Below are 16,740 nucleotides of genomic sequence, written 5' to 3'. Positions count from 1 at the left end.
CTTCTCACCTTTCCATCTTGTTGAGCAAGAATATGCGAGGTACATCATCTTAATGTAGCTGATTGATTGTCCTTGCTGGGTCCGCTCGGTGCAGTTTACCACTTTTAGTTGTCGCCCACAAGAGGATTCAATTTCATAAGTAGTGAACGAAATCATGACGACAGCGTTTGTAGTCATCTGGTATGGTAGGAGAGATCTTGAGTAGTCTGGGACTTGAGATGATCGTAATGCTCATCTTCAGCTTCTTATTAGGTAGGTCGTTTTGACTTGAAGGTCAATCTTCTGTTTTGCTCTCACAATAATGCAACGTGGGGTCATACAGTGCAATGGAAGCCTTGAAGTCATATTCCTAGATTCGTACGAGGTTACGACATTGTTACATGTGCGAGGCGATATTAATGCCTGGCATGGTTGACGACGGGCCTCTGAGGTTATACCAGTTTGCTGATTTTATGTGTACCTCATAGAGCATACTCTCGTTGCAGTTCTGTAAGAAGGGGATATACTTCTGCCCTGACTGACGTGGTTGTCAAGCTTTTAAACTGCCCAATCGTGAGCGCAGATTTTTTTGGTCTTGTGCCGTTGATAGTATTCGATTGAAACTGCTACGGTGGCGCCTCTTGCCTTGGTGAGAGCCTTAACATCTTTTTTTCCAAGCGTCGGATAGCAAGAAATCCTGACATGATCCTCGTCAATGGCCACTCCAGTATCATAATATGAGATCCTCTAGTCTACTCAGAAACTATCTCTGTTGGAGATTGCGCGTTAGAAGCCAAGCATAAGTCTGTATGTATTTCTCGATGCTAACGTCGCCCAACATTCGTCGCATAAGATGTGGACAACTTGGCAAATGATGATCTGTAGCTCCATTGTTTTAATTTTATCATACATATGAGTCCGAGTTTGGATTTTCATAGCTTGAAAGTATGTGTATCGGTAGAATGAATAGTGGCGCACTAATGTCGACAGGGATGGACCGGCTTCAAGCGAGGAGCCATTTGACGTTGAGAACTTTTGGACGGGAACCACGAGACAACCCTCAAGCGTCACCACGAAACAATCATGCGGAGAGCACGTGGACTCCGGGTACGTATAACCTCAGCGTTCAATACCCATGTTACAGTCATCTAATCGGAGCAGGTATCGTCAACCCGCGACATCTGCATCTTGTGCGCCACACGCCAATTGGCAGCCGTGAACCCGCCCTCTTCCTCCTCCTCGTCGACGCAGCGGCGACACTTGAACTCGTCAAGTACTTCGCAATCCGCAGAAGCCATTCTCTACAAAAATGACAATCCGCCCGCAAAACCAATGTCGCAGGCCGAGCGCATGCGCCAGGCATTGGCCGCAAGTGTGCCAAAGCCCCCGCCTGCACAACCTCAGGGTGGACATGCGCCTCCACAGGCTCAAGGGGGGCACATGTCTCAGGCGCAGAGAATGAGATCGTCACTAGGAACCCACGCGCCTCCAAGATCTGCCCCGCAAGTACATCGACAACCCCCACCGGAGCGACGACCCGTGAATAGAGGTGGCGTGTTCGATGGCCCCGGCCGCAGTCAGGATAGAGATAGATTCGCCCCACCCCCCAGAAGATCAGCTGGCAATGAGGGTTTTCACGACAACAGGCCGCCGCCACAGAACCGGTTCAGAGTCAACATGGACTCAAGACCGCCCGTGAACATGCCTGCTTTCGGCTCGGAGCATCTGAGGCGTAGGAACGAATCGGTAGGGCAAGAATCACAGCCACCACAGTTTATGGGAGGTGAAAGGAGTTCTGTAACCCGAAGGATGCCACCCAAGAGGGAGATGCTCGACCGAGATGAGATCTCGAAACTGTTAGGCAACAACTCTACCAAAAGTCCCACACAAACGCCACACCAACCACTCAGTCGAGACTACAACGCGACAAAGAAGTGCTTTCACTGCGGCTCATTAGGACATATAAGCTCTGCATGTCCGACAAAACCGACACTTCGCGAGCCTCCGGCTTCCCAGCGGTCTACTCCAACCTTTGACACAGTATCCCAGCGATCTGCAACAACCCCCGATTCAGGGACTCAACGAAAAGTCACATTCAGTCCTGCAGCTCACCGAACACAGGAACAGAAAGAGTCGGTGGCGGACGCTGCGGAGGCGTGGGTAAAGAATCATAAGACCATTACGGAAGTCGAGCAGCCTTATCAGGAATCATTCGAAAGGGAGAACAAGGCCCGTACTATTGAGCAGGAAAGGAGAAGGAGCCAATTCGCATGGGAAGACGTGGAAATGGAAACTAAGAACCGTTACGATGAGCCTGAACGTCGTCCAGAAAGACATAGAGGCCGACGGCGAATGGTACAGCAAGAAGACGACGACCAAGAAGAGCGCCAAGTGGGCAAAGCAGAGCGAAAACGGCTACGAGCGGAGGCAAAGAAGGCAGCACAGATAGCAAAGGCCGAACCAACACGCATTGTTCTCCCCGAGTTTGTCAGTGTGGCCAATCTTGCTGGTATCTTGAGGATGCGAGTCGAGGATTTTGTGTCAAAGTTGGAAGAGCTAGGATTTGAAGATGTGCAGAACGATCATATCCTGAACGCAGAACATGCTGGCCTCATCGCCCAGGAGTACAATTTCGAGCCCGTTTTCCTGGCAGAAGAAGAGGATGGTGATTTGTACCCAGCCCCTGAAATCTCGCCCGAAGAATACATCAACCTCCCTGCGAGACCACCAGTTGTCACCATCATGGGCCATGTTGACCATGGCAAGACTACAATTCTTGACTACATGCGTTCGACAAGTGTCGCTGCGACCGAATTCGGCGGTATTACACAGCACATTGGTGCTTTCAGCGTGCCCCTAGCCAACGGCAAGAAAATCACATTCCTCGACACTCCGGGTCACTCTGCCTTTGAGACGATGCGCGCTCGTGGCGCTAACGTCACTGATATCGTTGTGCTAGTTGTCGCGGCCGACGATTCAGTTATGCCACAAACCGTTGAAGCCATTAAACACGCTCAGGCCGCCAAGGTACCGATGATTGTCGCCATCAACAAGATGGACAAACAGGGCGCGGACGCAGATGCCGTTAAGCTGGACCTTGGTCGCCATGGTATCGAGATCGAGGATTTTGGTGGTGAAGTCCAAACTGTCTGCATCAGCGGAAAGACAGGGCAGGGTATCCCCGATCTTGAAGAAGCCATTTCAACACTATCTGAGACGCTAGACCACCGCGCCGACCGTGACGCTTCCGTCGAGGGCTGGGTTCTCGAAGGTACAACCAAGAAGTCTGGACGTCTGGCTACTGTACTTGTACGTAGCGGTATTCTCCGTCAAGGTACTATGCTCGTTGCCGGTACGACCTGGACACGAGTACGTACCCTGCGTAATGAAGCTGGTGTCGTAGTCGAAGAAGCCGGACCTGGTATTGCCGTTGAAGTCGACGGTTGGCGCGACCAGCCTATTGCAGGCGACGTGGTGCTGCAAGCAACTGATGAGCAGCACGCAAGTGCCGTTGCCTCTCTCCGCACCCAGAAGGTCGAGAGGGAACAGATGGCACGCGACGTGGATGCTATTAACGAGTCGCGCCGCAATGAAGCTGAGCGTCGCGAGGCGGAAGACAAGGCCGAGAAGGCTGCTGCCAAAGGCGAGGAGGCGGTTGTTGAGGAGGTCAAGGAGAGTGGACCAGCAGTCGTAAGCTTCATCATCAAAGGCGATGTATCTGGGTCGGTGGAAGCAGTCGTCGACTCTCTGACCGCGCTCGGCAACGGCGAAGTTTCCGCCCGCATCCTACGCCATGGCGTGGGCTCACCGTCGGAATTCGACATACAGCACGCTGCCGATGCCCAGGGACATATTGTCAACTTCAACACCATCATCCCCAATCATGTCGCCAAGCTTGCGGAAGAAAAGGGCGTAAAGATTCTCGACAGCAACATCATCTACCGCGTCGTCGAGAACGTCAAGGAACTCCTCTCTGAGAAACTGAAGCCCAATGTCATCCAGAAAGTCACCGGCGAAGCTGAAATCGCAGTCGTCTTCGACATTGGCCTCGGCGGGAGAAAGAAGATGAAGATTGCCGGGTCCAAAGTACGCAATGGCGTTGTGGACAGGGGGACCAAGGCCCGCGTGCTGCGTGGTGAGAATGTCGTGTTTGATGGTATGTTCATTGCCCCCGCCTGTGTGTTTACGAACGTTTGCTAATCTTTGAACCAGGTGTCGTTAACTCTCTCAAGAACGTCAAGAAAGACGTCGAGTCTATGCGTAAGGATACCGAGTGTGGTATTGGGTTTGAAGGGTGGGAGGATTTCAAGGTCGGGGATAAGATTCAATGTTATGACGAGAAGCATGAGAAGAGGAGCTTGTAGGATATTTGTTGATATTTGTTTCATGTTCGGCGACGGATAGCATTGGCGGAGTTGTGATAGAATGGTGTGGTTGCATCTGAGTATGTGGGGTGTGGGAGTGCGAGCATGTAGGATCATATGTATGAATAAGACACTTGAGTATAGGATCCGCTCATAGCTTGTCCAGCACATGTTCTATCAATATCTGTGATTCGAACTGTAGACACGATGGTGCTTGCACTTGGTTTTGGGGAGCTTGCTAAACAAAATTACGATTCGATTTTGACACCAAGATGGTTTCATATTGGAATGATACCGCTATGCGAAGCTGTCATCAGATGGGAGAAAACACCCCGCTAAATGCTATACAAAATGTGCTACAGATACAAACAACTACACTCCTATTGACGCCTATTTCTTTTTGTCTCTTGCTACATAAATTCGTTGAACCCAGTTTCAAACAGCCTTCCGCAATCTCGCACCTGCCCATAGCACCGGCGCGAAATGTCTCGACATGTTGAAGCCGAACAAAGATGCGAACCAGAGTATTGTGCATACGGCAATGGGGACGAGCAGAAGCTCCGTGTGGTGGAGGAACGGCAGGGCGTTGTACCCCAGGAACGTAATGATGAAGTAGTAGTTTAGTGCGAGGAGGTAGAGGGTGTTTGAGAGGAGGAGTGATACCCTAGGGATTGGTCAGTATGAGTGTGTTGAAGAAGATGTCTTACTCACCAATGATCCGTCCCCACGAGTGGCATACACAACCATTGCACCACATACAGAAACAACCACACCGGTACAAACGCGCGTATGGCCACGTCCCAGCAGTATCCGAACTCTAGCTCTTCCTTGCCCTCTGCCCCGAGATCGTATAGGCCCCGTCGCCGCCCGGGGAGTAGTGAGTTTCCAGGCCCCAGGAGCCGGCCGACGAGGAAGTAGAATAGTGTTGCTATGAGCAGGGAGAGTAGGAGGAAGTGTCCGAATATGAAGACGAGGGTGATGTGTAGGGTTTGTGTAAAGCCGTCTGCATACGCGAAGCCCCAGGCGAGGGATGTGACGGTCAGGAAGAGGGAGAGGAGGTATGTGAAGGAGGGGTCGGGGCGATGGTATGTTTTTGTTGTTTGTTTCTGTATTCACAATGTCAGCGCTTTTGTACGGGTTTAGAAATTCTATGTTTTTGGACGCGTACGTGGTAGTATATCTGGCGAAAGACCTTCTTGGGCGCGATTATCAGGCTCATGATCTCCCATATGGCCATCTCAAAGTCCATCTGCGGAAACTTGAATAGGCGCTTGAAGAAGCGTGGCATGCGGGCTTCATTTCGTCGCGAGGGTGCTGTGGAGCCAAAGTTGGAGGGGCCGCCTGTTGGTCGGGGGAGGGATATGTGTGGGTTCATTGCGGATGTGAGTGCTATGGTCGTGTTCGTGGCTGTAGCTGTAGCTGCGGAGCTATGGACGTGTCGTGGCGGGGATGCGGGAGTCTTTGGAGCGCGTCGCAGGAGATGACAGGCTGTTGGGTGTTCGCGATCGTCTTTCTAAAAGAGTCGGGACGGTGAGCTGCTCGATTGCATTGGTGAATATACTCCAAACGTTTCGTGCCTGGACGATGACATCGCCATGAAGCTCGAGCGTGACAGCCACACCGCCAAGATGTGGCTGGGGCAAACGCCGTGTTGGATTCGGCGTCCGACCTTTGCCCATCAATCCACCGCATCACTCGCACGACAACCTCTGGAGTATTGCGCATTGCCTTCTACCTCGTGCGCATTTCCGTAATCACGTACTCGCTCTTCTACACCCTGCGCCCGTGCGAGTGGAGGCGTGGACGCACCTTTTGTTCGCTCGCGCGACTCCGCACGCTCTTTCCTGGGACTGCCTACGCGACAAAGCAATCCGTTGTTTGCGACACGCCATCTCTACACAAACCGTATACAGCATCTCCATCCACCCCGGCCGTGTCCATTCTGACAATACAGCGTAGTCTGTCTTTGATTTGCAGCCATGGCTGACGACGCTGAGCTCGCCTTCCTGCAGGGCCAGACCGAGTATGACCCAACGGCCACCTGGTCAATGACTGACGCGCAGGAGCCCGCCGCCGATGACGACGACGACGACGACGAGTACGATCCGACCAACACATACTCTCCGCACGTCTCCGACCAGTCTGCGTCGATGCCCGAGTCTGCGGTCAACTCACCTCCGCCAGCCGAGAACAACGGCGACCAAGTGTCGATGCCGATGCACGCCGTCGTCTCTACCGAGGCTTCTGCCGCCCCGACGCCGACACTGGCGAAGCAGCCGCGCACCGTGGGTGGGTTTGTTGTCGAGAGCGAGGACGAGGAAGAGGAGCCTGTCGCGCAGCCGAAGACGGCGGGTGCCTCGTTATCGAGTGCTTCGAGCACGGCAGAAGCACCGCAGCGTTCATTTACAATCTCTCCAAACAATACACTTCCCACTCCAGATGTACAGTTACATAGTGCACAAGATCAGGGTCCTGCATCCGTCTTCTCTGCTTCTGTCGCTGCCAATGAGCCTTCTCTCTCTCTTGCTTCCACTGTTCCTAATGGCAGTACGCCTGCCCCAGACGCTGCTGTGCCAGGTGCTCCAGACTTCTTGAACGCCGCCTCTGCGCGCCAGTCCGCAGCTCCAGCCACACCTGCTCCCACTTCTTCTTCGCTCCCGAAGCCGCGTCTTCCTCAGGACCGCATTGGCATCCTCGAAGATCGCGTTGCTGAAGACCCACGTGGTGACGTCGAAGCGTGGCAGAATCTAATTGAGGAGCACCGCAGGCGACACAAGAACGATGAAGCACGAGCTGTTTACGAACGCTTCTTCAAGGTTTTCCCCACAGCGGTGAGCACTACCCGTCATGTTCCACATCCGCTTTTGCTAATGTCTACAGGGCGAGAAGTGGATCGAGTTCATCCACTTCGAGACGGAGCTTGACGAACTGCAAAAGGTAGAGGTCTTGTTCGCTCGGTCTGTACCGCTAGCCCCTTATGTCGCGCTCTATTCGGCTTACATCGACTTCATTCGTCGTCGTTACAATCTGACCACTGACTCAAACGGCACAAACCGCCAAATCATCACCCAAGCATACGAGTTTGTACTTGAGCAGGTCGGCATCGACGTGAGCGCTGGGAAGCTCTGGCTGGATTACATTGAGATGCTCAAGACGGGCCCCGGCGTCCTTGGAGGCAGCAGTTGGCAAGACATGCAGAAGATGGACACGGTTCGAAAAGTTTATCAACGTGCCGTTTCGATTCCCCATGGAGCTACATTGGAGATCTGGCGCGAGTACGACAGGTTCGAGATGAACTTGAACAAGGTTACTGTAAGTTGCCAAGCGTTACAATTTACATTCAGTTGACGCTGACGTATTCGTAGGGTCGCAAGAACCTCCAGGAGAAGTCACCTTCATACATGACCGCACGAAGCGCCATCAATGTTCTCGACAACAACATCACTCGAGATGTCGACCGGACCACGATACCGAAACTGCCGCCCGCGAACGGATTCGACGGCCACGAGGAGTATATGAAACAAGTCCAGGTATGGAAGAACTGGATTCAATGGGAGAAGAGCGACCCAGTTGAATGCGCAGCCGACGACCGAGCTCTTTACAACAAGCGCGTCCTTCATATCTACAAAAATGCGCTCATCCCCCTCCGCTTTTGGCCTGAGCTGTGGTTTGATGCCGCGGAGTGGTCTTTTGACAATGGCTTACCAGACGAAGGTAGCAAGTTCTTGAGCGAGGGAATTGACGCCAATCCTGAGAGCTGCCTCCTGGCTTTCAGGAAGGCACATCAGGTGGAGCTGCGCAATGACTTCGAGGACGGCCAACCGGGCCTTGTTGCCAAAGGCAAGGCTGTTCGAGAGCCGTATATGAGGGTTCTGGACACTCTGTACGACCTTACCGACCAGACCAAGAAGCGTCAAGAGCACTCAGTTGCGCGAGCGAGAGAGGCTTTCGAAGCACAGAAAAAGGCTGACGAAAGCGCTCGGGCTATTGCTGAGAGGAATTCGGACGATGTTGATGAAGAGAATGAAGCTGAAGCTACGAAGCGTTCAAAAGAGAAGGATGACGCATTCAATGCTCAGGTGCAGGCCATCTCTGCAGGCTACAACGCGCAAATGCATATTCTTAAGAAGACTCTCACTTATGCGTGGATTGCTCTGATGCGAGCCATGCGCCGCGTACAAGGCCAAGGTACGCCCGGCGCAGACGTATCTGGTTTCCGAGGCGTTTTTAAAGATGCCCGAAAGAAGGGCAAGCTGCTCAGCGAGGCCTACGTCGTGAGTGCCCTCATTGAACATCATTGTTATCAAGATCCAGCTGCCAGCAAAATTTTCGAGCGTGGTATGAGGCTCTTCCCAGAGGATACACAGTTTGCATTGGAGTACATCAAGCACCTGATCAAACTGAACGATTCGACAAGTGAGTAATTTTTCCACCTGCCTATCTATTCGCATACTAACATCTGCAGATGCGCGCGCGGTGTTCGAGACCATAGTCGGAAAAGTCATCGCTAAGGCAGAGAACATCGCCAAAGCAAAACCGTTGTTCCTGTTCTTCCACGAATACGAATCGCAGTTCGGTGAATTGGCCCAAATCACAAAGATCGAGCAGCGCATGGCTACACTGTTCCCCGAGGATCCTCAATTGCACCGCTTCTCACAGCGATTTGCCGACCCGACATTCGACCCTATGACAGTCCGTCCGGTTATCTCACCGAGGACTCAGATGAGGCCAGTGATGCCGGCAATGCCGGGGATGCCGGGGATGCCAGGGATGCCTAACATTATGAATTCCATTGAGGAGCAGCCTCTGCCCGCTGTACCACCGCAAGTCCAAGCTCAAGAGCAACGCCATGCTTCACCCGGGCTACTCAATTCACCACATCTAAACAACATGCTTCCCGTCGTCAACTCACCAAAACGACCTCTGGAAGATACCGACGACAACGTGCAACCTCGTAAACTCGCTCGCGGTGAGTCTCCACTCAAGGGCGCAGCAGGTCGACGCCTCGACGCAGCGCGCCGCAATTTGGCGGCAAATGGTAGCACGCCTGTAGGACCTCCCCAAGGTCCCGCCCCTATTGCGAAAGAGATCACTTTTTTGCTGAGTATCATTCCCTCGGCACATACGTACAGGGAGACACGTTTCAAGCCGGAGGCTATGGTCAACATGCTGCGCAACATCGCTAGTATTCCTATTCCCACGCTCGCGGGGCATCAGGGTTTGCAGCCCCAGCGCTACGGCACAACACCTACGACAGCACAGCAGTTGCTGAGTATCCAGGAAAAGTATGGAAATGGGGGACATCCTGCGCCGCATAATGCGTGGGGGCCTTGATAAGCTCTTGTTTCACGGAGCTGCATATGGTAGTTGAAATTTAAGACGCGGCTTCAGAAGCACTGTGTGTGCATGGCGACGCAGTGCGAGCTGCAGCATTTGCATGGGTTGGCGTTTATTCTCACCTCACACAACAAAATTCTTGGCCCAGATCTGTAGCGGCAGGTGTAAATCCTGGTCGATCCAGATCTGTGGTATTAGTATCGGATTGGAAATGTTTGACTTCGGTCTCTCAGCGTGGCGTTTGGTTCGTTGCTGTCTCGTCAGACATCGGAGGGTCAGGCTCTTTGTAATATCATCAATGAAAAATGAGATGTACGTCGGATATAGTGCCGACAGGCATGCACGTCTATTGATGCGATGTAATGGTTTTCTATAGCTTTAATCAATCCGCTGCTTTGCTTCTGGTCTCTCTATGTGCCCTTGACGTTTGTTCATCCATTGGTGATCCGTCATGTCATGTCATGTCATGTAAGCGAGGCTAAGATTAACGTCGCGTCTTGCCGTGGGATACACACCGTTCCGACACCATCCCTATGCTTCTCCTATTGTGTGTTTCTTTGTTCTCTTGTGTGATACTTATGTGTCGTGAGTGCTTGGGGATGGTCAAACGACGAGAATCGATGAGCTCGGGATTTCTGAGCAGAAGGTTCGGAGTACGTGCGGAAGTAACGCGTGTAAGACTTTCCAGGTGCGAGTGCTGTAAGGCACAATTGTGCCACGAGAGGATGATGAGGACAGTTCTACTGCTCGATTATGGAGAAAGATTTTAAGGACTTCTGATTACCTGGATGTGTGATTTGTTTGAGGAAGAGATAATTTGGCTCAGATACGAGAGTCGAGCTCCCAACTGGAGTCCGAGAGGTAGGGATTTCTGAATGTTGGAGAGGAAGCACGATAAAAAGCTAACAAGATTTTTGACTGACTGGTGTGGTGGATTGAGCTGGAAAGAAGCCATTCTGGCTCTTTGTGATTGTGTTTGCCCCAAGATGGATGGGCTCTGCGACTTCCTCACTTACCCTGGTATCTAGAAACACGCAGTTTGAGAGCCGTTCTCTATGGGGCCTTTCAGGATCAGGATCTCAATGTACAGGAAGTTTTTCTAGTCTAGCATCCGAATTCCTACTCTGGTCTGCATTAACTGCAGTGGCCATGGTCTACGTTCTGTTTCATCGAGCAATGCTAGAGCTCTGATACATCCTTGCTTGCATTGTCCTATCTGGTACTGCTTATCACCCTCTGTTCCGATCCTACCGGTCTATTCCATCTCTGTGGGTTGCGTCGTTGTCTATATCGTATTCCTCACCAAAACTCTCTCTCACTTGCGTTCATCTCATCTTGACAGCCAACACAAAGTGGGTCACAACACCACGATTCTCACCTAAATGCACGTCATCTATGCCTTCAAACTCACCTCTTTCACCCTTCTCCTACACCGACAGAAGGTCGCTTAGCAGGTAGCGTGAGAGGCAGGTGGCCCCTTCTGTCCATATAAGCTTCGCCCACCACGGTTCCTCCGTCTTTCCTCCACCACAACCAATTGTCTACTCGACTTGACTTCAAGTTGACAAGACTTCTATTCTCACACAAGCTTCCTTGACAAGACCGACAGCTCCTTCTCCTCCTTCTTCTTCTTGTTCCACAATACGAGCAGGCTCGAAAAGCTCAACACTGCAGGCAGTTCACTCAACACCACACTGCAGGCAGCTCGAGGTTCTCGCATCTACAAGTAAGTTATCCGTCCGGTATCTTCTCCATCCCAATCTTCTCCTCTCGTCGGCGTCATCACTGCCGATACACCTTCACCACGGCTTCCCTTCTCACCCGCCCCGCTACCGCTCAAACATTTGCGTCGCCGTTACTACGGCAATCACATGCGCACCTGCCTGTTCAGTTTCGCCACATACCCCACCTTCTCTGTCTTTCGAGCTCGCTCGCCTGCTCCCATAACCTCCCCATCACTTTCTTTTCGACAACACCACCCACTCACATACCATCCTTGCTTACACGCTTCCGTACGTTCTAATGCATCCATTTGTACTGCCTTGCTCATATTTTGTGCATCGCACCTCTCCTGCGAGCTCATAGGTGTGCAGCCTCTGTTTTGGAACAACATCACTGACTCTCAATCACAGGTTTAGGCCCGATCTGTGATCTGGCACGAACGCTTTCTACGCCCAGCACCCTACTGACTCCGATCTGAGATCGAGGTACGTAACACCGCTATTCTCTCGTCACTTTCCGCTCTGGGCGGCTGTTACCGTATTGGCTGCTCTCTGCAACTGCAGGAGTAATCAAACGGTACCATCACTGGATACAATCACGCCTACCAATGACCTATCGCTAACATGAAGCAGAATTTGCAATGGCCGGTCCATCCAAGAAACGCGCTCAGACCGAGAGGACTGCTACGACAGCTTCTTCGACGACGTCTCGCGACCCGACGCAGCGCTCTATCCAGTCCATCCCCAAGAACGATGGCAATCGCGATCCTGGCATCTCCAGAGGTGCCCCAGTGGATTACAGCAAGCCCACCTCACTCAAGAACATCTCCGAGTTTCTCGGTCTTGCTGGTTGGTACACGGCTCGTGGCGTAAGTGCAAACACTCTTCTCTCCCAACCCGCACATGCATGCACGAATGCCCAACAAACACTTGCTTGCACCCCACACCTGCAAACATACTCTATCCCGATTTCGCATCATGCGGCTTCGGTGTAGCTGCGCAATTTTGCATGGTCGAGTACTCAAGTCCCCCCTCTCGTCCAATTTTCTCTATTGCTCAACTTCATACACACACTTGCAAACTCGGCATTCTTACCAAAGTGTCTACTCATTGTTGTGTTGTCTCTGTAGAATCCTTGTCTCTATATTCCTATTCCCCTATTCTCTCTCCTTCATCATGGCGCGGGTTCAACGCCTCCACCAAGATTTCCACTCATATCGACCACGACATGCGAACATCACCGTTGACTATGAGCAGATGAGCATTCCCGATACGTTGCCTCAGCGCCCGAAGAACTTCAACATCTATGGAAAGGAGTGTGCCATTACGTTGAACACCTTCAACGTCGCCAAGGCCCCGTCTACAGTCGTTCATCAATACGATGTGAGTTTTATCAATCTTATCCACAACAACTTGTACTGACTTCGGAAGATTGCCTGGGGTGGTGAGACCGATCCCACCAAGCGCGTCCTTATCAAGAAGATCTGGTACTCCAAGGCTGTCAAGGCCGCCCTCGGTGAGCCCAAGAACCTTTGGGTTTACGATGGCAACAAGCTTGCTTGGTGAGTTCATTTCCTTCTGTCCAGCCTTGAATGACCATGACTGACACTACTCAGGTCCGGAAAGCGTCTTGAGCGTGACGAGACCCGCATCGTCGTTGACCTTGACGAAGAACAGGGTCGCCCCGCTCGTGAGGGGAAGACCAACACCCACACTGTCTACCTTCGATGGACTCGCCAGGTCGACTTCTCCGGCCTCAACGCCTTCCTCAACGGACAAGCGGCATGGTCGCACGAGTGTATCGACACTATCAACTTCCTCGATCATGTCATGCGCGAATGGCCATCCCAGAATTACACTCAAATCAAGAAGTCGTTCTTCCAGCGCGGCGAGCAGCGCTTCGATCTCGGAGGCGGTATTGAGGCTTTCAAGGGTGTCTTCGCCTCCCTTCGACCTGTCCTCGACGACAAGTTCCAGAAGTCCTTGTCCGTCAACGTCGATGTCGCCAACGGCACCTTCTGGCGCGCTCAAGAACTCACTCGCGCTGTTGGACAAGTCTTTAACTGTGGTCCTCCTCAGTTTGCCCAGCGTTTCAAGGAAGCGAAGCGCGACTGGAAGAACTCACATCTTCGAAAGGACCTCCGGCGATTCAGGCGTGTAGGCGTCTCTGCTACTCATGTCAACCCACACACGCAATGGACTATTGATGATATCGCTGACAAGGACGCGATGGAGTGCACGTTCCCCGATCCAGACGACCGCCGCCCCAATCTGAAGGACAATCAGCGCAAGCAGATATCCATTTACCAGTATTTCAAGACCAAGTACAACATCAACTGCACGCCTGGAATTCCTGTCGTCCGCATGACCAAGAAGATTCGCGGGTCGAATGTTCACTTGCCTATGGATGTCCTCAAGATCGATGCTAACCAGCGATACAACACCAAGTTGAGCGACACCCAGACCTCTTCTATGATCAAGTTTGCCGTCACCCTTCCCAAGGAGCGTTGGGCTGCTGTTCAACATGGTGTTCGTCTTCTCAACTGGGCCAACGACCCTTACCTCCGCCATTATGGTCTACAGGTCAACACTACCCCTGCCAAGGTCAAGGCTCGTGTTCTGCCGTCTCCTGTGGTGCACTTTGGTGCCGGTTCCAAGGAAGCTACCATTAAGCCTCAGGATCTTACACAAGGCCGATGGCGACTCGATGGCAGGAAGTTCGCCATGAACAACAAGGATCGTCCATTGAAGGGTTGGGGTGTTTGCTGCATCCAGGGTCGTGGTAGCCCGCCCCAACAGGCGGTCGAACAGTTCTTCCAGAAGTTTGTTCAGATTTACGAGAGCCACGGCGGGTTGGTCATGGCTCACCCTCAGCATGGCAAGAAGCCTTGGATGGGCCCTGGCAACTTGAACGATGCAGGAGAGATGATCCAGAAGGTCTGGCAACAGACTGGCAACCGTTACGCATCTCCTCCGATGTTTCTCTTCTTCATTGTCAACGACCGCAACATTGACGTATACCGCCGTATCAAGAAGGGATGCGATATCCGCTTCGGTGTTGCCTCTCAAGTGCTCCAGTCCAAGCATGTCATGACTGCTTCGCCGCAGTACATCTCCAACGTCTGCATGAAGGTCAACGCGAAGCTCGGTGGGGCTACATGTGTTGCGAAGTCTCAGCTCAGTAAGTTTCCTTGTTTACCTATCTTGTTACTACCGGGACATACTAACTCCTCTCAGTTCCCAAGATCGCCCCGAAGCACGCATCTACCCCAACCATGGTCGTTGGTGCTGATGTCTCCCATCCTGCTCCTGGTGCTGCATCTGGTGAAGCTGCTTCCTTTGCTGCCATCACTGTATCAGCCGACGTTCACTTTGCCAAGTACTGGGCCGAAGTCCAGACCAACGGTAACCGCGTTGAGATGGTCACTACTTCTAACATCGAAGAGCACTTTGGTTTTATGGCCAAGAACTGGATGCAGCGCATCGGTCAGGGCCAAGCTCCGAAGCGCGTTCTTTACATCCGCGATGGTTTGTTCTGTCTACTCCTCGTCTTTGGTTATTTGTTACTAACACCCGCAACAGGCGTTTCAGAGGGACAATATGCTGCCGTTTTGGAAGAAGAGGTGCGCGATATGAAGGAGTGCTTCAGGAAGCTCGGTTGCAAGGTGCTACCTGCGTTCACCGTCGTCATTGCCGGCAAGCGTCACCACATTCGCTTCTTCCCTGATCAAGGTAAGGGTGACCGCAACGGCAACCCTCTTCCTGGTACCCTGGTAGAGTCCGGCTGCACCCATCCCTTCGAGTTCGACTTCTACCTGTGCGCTCATGTAGCCATCAAGGGAACTGCTCGCCCGATCCATTACCAGTGCATTCTGAACGAGGGTAACTGGCTGTCTGCCGAGCTCCAGCAGTTCATTTTCGAGCATTCTTACCAATATGTCCGCTCCACCACTCCGGTCTCTCTCCACCCGGCGGTCTACTACGCTCACTTGGCTGCCGACCGCTCTCGAGCCCACTTGAACGATAGCCCCGTCTCTTCTGGCAAGAAGGAGGCCAAGGCCGATCAGCAGTCTTCCACTGGATCTTCCAGCAAGAAGACCGAGATCTCTCCGCTCCTTGCGATCCAAAACGCTCGTGGATTGAAGGACGTCATGTGGTTCATTTGAGGATTTGTGTAGACCGGAGTTTCGAACTACGGATTGGCAACCATGCCACAGACCTGAACACTGGACAAGGATAACGATAACTACGAAGGAATGAATTAAGTTTGGCGGCTTGGTGACAGCGAGTGCTCAGGGCTCATGGATGGGGATCTGCACGGTAGTGCAAAAGTTTGGCGTTTGGCCAGTTCTTTGCTCTGGTTCGGCAATCTCTCCCACTTTTTTCTTCCTTTTAACACACACACTTTGGTCACTTCTTGCGTCAGGTAGTTAGTCATCTTCCTCGATGACTGAATGAAGTCCGAGTACTTATATACAATGTTCCACTCATCTACGGTCTCAGTGATATTGACGACAGCCCAGAAGTGTTCAACTGCCTCCATCAGTTCTCTAGTAAGAGCCTGACTCAATCTATGCCGTATCTTTCAGCTCAGTATCCGCTTGAGCGGGTAACATGCTACTTTTGATACACATAGACCGAAGATAGCTGGACTCGAGCAAGAACACAAGTCAAGTCTGCCCCTCGACCTTTTACTAGGAAGAACCATCCGAAATCGGTAAGACGAGTGGCAACAGCCACTGGTTCTTCTAAGATCTTGACGGTCCAGGTCTCTGATATTTGGCGATCGAAACCATCTAGCAAGCTGGGGTAGCACATAGACTTCTCTCTAAAGATCGATAGAATACTTAGACTAGCGCCTAGAAGGGCTCTAAACACGACTCACTGAATGTTCCGCGTTTCCCCTCAAGTTTCGGGGAGTTAAACCTCTAGAATGACCATGCGGAGGGTTGTGCGAGAGCCTTGGTAGAACCGGGAAGGGATTTGGATTTATATCCAAGAGACATGTGGTTGAATGTTCAGAACATATGTCAGTAATAACGGGGGATATCTCGGAGAGATATCTCATAGTTTGCGGACGGTTAAAGCCTCCTTTTCCAGCTGAATGGCTTTGAGCAAGCCCTCTGGCGTTATAGCTTCGAAGCACACCATGCATATTCCTCCACCCACCCTGATGAATAAGATCGCTTCGTAAGCTCATCTTTCGCAGACATAACGAAGCTCGAAATAGTCGTATGAAGAAGAAGGTTGGCGTCTTTCTGTGGCAGTGGGATACTACGACAAGGAACATCATATACGAACTCCTTACCAGGAATATCGATCGCAGAACCTACGCCTGG

At 52.0% G+C, this 16,740-nt stretch overlaps 4 protein-coding genes across 4 annotated transcripts; 3 read left to right on the top strand and 1 right to left on the bottom strand.

Annotated features, from left to right (window-relative positions):
* The first annotated feature begins 998 nt into the window (after window positions 1–998).
* On the top strand, window positions 999–4,496 carry P153DRAFT_338871 (translation initiation factor-like protein IF-2). Its single transcript, XM_033665807.1, has 3 exons — window positions 999–1,086; window positions 1,141–4,135; window positions 4,192–4,496. Exons 1-3 carry the CDS (start codon window positions 1,063–1,065, stop codon window positions 4,341–4,343), a joined length of 3,171 nt encoding a protein of 1,056 aa, XP_033524159.1. The 5' UTR covers window positions 999–1,062; the 3' UTR covers window positions 4,344–4,496.
* Window positions 4,497–4,596: 100 nt separating this feature from the next.
* Window positions 4,597–5,799, bottom strand: P153DRAFT_366282 (UNC-50). Its single transcript, XM_033668019.1, has 3 exons — window positions 5,512–5,799; window positions 5,055–5,449; window positions 4,597–5,007 (listed from the first exon to the last, which is right to left on the bottom strand). Exons 1-3 carry the CDS (start codon window positions 5,716–5,718, stop codon window positions 4,779–4,781), a joined length of 831 nt encoding a protein of 276 aa, XP_033524158.1. The 5' UTR covers window positions 5,719–5,799; the 3' UTR covers window positions 4,597–4,778.
* Window positions 5,800–6,125: 326 nt separating this feature from the next.
* Window positions 6,126–9,973, top strand: P153DRAFT_314974 (Suf-domain-containing protein). Its single transcript, XM_033664936.1, has 4 exons — window positions 6,126–7,174; window positions 7,224–7,655; window positions 7,709–8,759; window positions 8,809–9,973. Exons 1-4 carry the CDS (start codon window positions 6,323–6,325, stop codon window positions 9,675–9,677), a joined length of 3,204 nt encoding a protein of 1,067 aa, XP_033524157.1. The 5' UTR covers window positions 6,126–6,322; the 3' UTR covers window positions 9,678–9,973.
* A 2,069-nt stretch (window positions 9,974–12,042) lies between these two features.
* P153DRAFT_290408 (eukaryotic translation initiation factor 2C 2) lies at window positions 12,043–15,567 on the top strand (the record flags this gene model as incomplete). The annotated part of the gene is made up of 6 exons (XM_033663713.1): window positions 12,043–12,270; window positions 12,659–12,784; window positions 12,833–12,963; window positions 13,018–14,582; window positions 14,639–14,929; window positions 14,984–15,567. The coding sequence occupies 6 exons, from the start codon at window positions 12,043–12,045 to the stop codon at window positions 15,565–15,567; spliced, it is 2,925 nt and encodes a 974-aa protein (XP_033524156.1).
* Window positions 15,568–16,740: the final 1,173 nt, after the last annotated feature.

The sequence above is a fragment of the Dothidotthia symphoricarpi genome (genome assembly GCF_010015815.1).
Source record: "Dothidotthia symphoricarpi CBS 119687 unplaced genomic scaffold P153scaffold_9, whole genome shotgun sequence".
Lineage (NCBI taxonomy): Eukaryota > Fungi > Ascomycota > Dothideomycetes > Pleosporales > Dothidotthiaceae > Dothidotthia > Dothidotthia symphoricarpi.
The sequence above is the reverse complement of the archived record's forward strand: the minus strand, read 5'-3'. Positions and strand labels throughout refer to the sequence as shown.

Coding starts and splice junctions, on each gene's coding strand:
- P153DRAFT_338871 (XM_033665807.1), top strand. CDS start 1,063: ATGCGGAGAGCACGTGGACTCCGG. Junction 1,087..1,140: donor GGAGAGCACGTGGACTCCGG/GTACGTATAACC, acceptor TAATCGGAGCAG/GTATCGTCAACCCGCGACAT. Junction 4,136..4,191: donor TGAGAATGTCGTGTTTGATG/GTATGTTCATTG, acceptor TCTTTGAACCAG/GTGTCGTTAACTCTCTCAAG.
- P153DRAFT_366282 (XM_033668019.1), bottom strand. CDS start 5,718: ATGAACCCACACATATCCCTCCCCCGACCAACAGGCGGCCCCTCCAAC. Junction 5,450..5,511: donor TTCGCCAGATATACTACCAC/GTACGCGTCCAA, acceptor TTGTGAATACAG/AAACAAACAACAAAAACATA. Junction 5,008..5,054: donor CTCGTGGGGACGGATCATTG/GTGAGTAAGACA, acceptor ACCAATCCCTAG/GGTATCACTCCTCCTCTCAA.
- P153DRAFT_314974 (XM_033664936.1), top strand. CDS start 6,323: ATGGCTGACGACGCTGAGCTCGCCTTCCTGCAGGGCCAGACCGAGTAT. Junction 7,175..7,223: donor TCAAGGTTTTCCCCACAGCG/GTGAGCACTACC, acceptor TAATGTCTACAG/GGCGAGAAGTGGATCGAGTT. Junction 8,760..8,808: donor CAAACTGAACGATTCGACAA/GTGAGTAATTTT, acceptor TAACATCTGCAG/ATGCGCGCGCGGTGTTCGAG.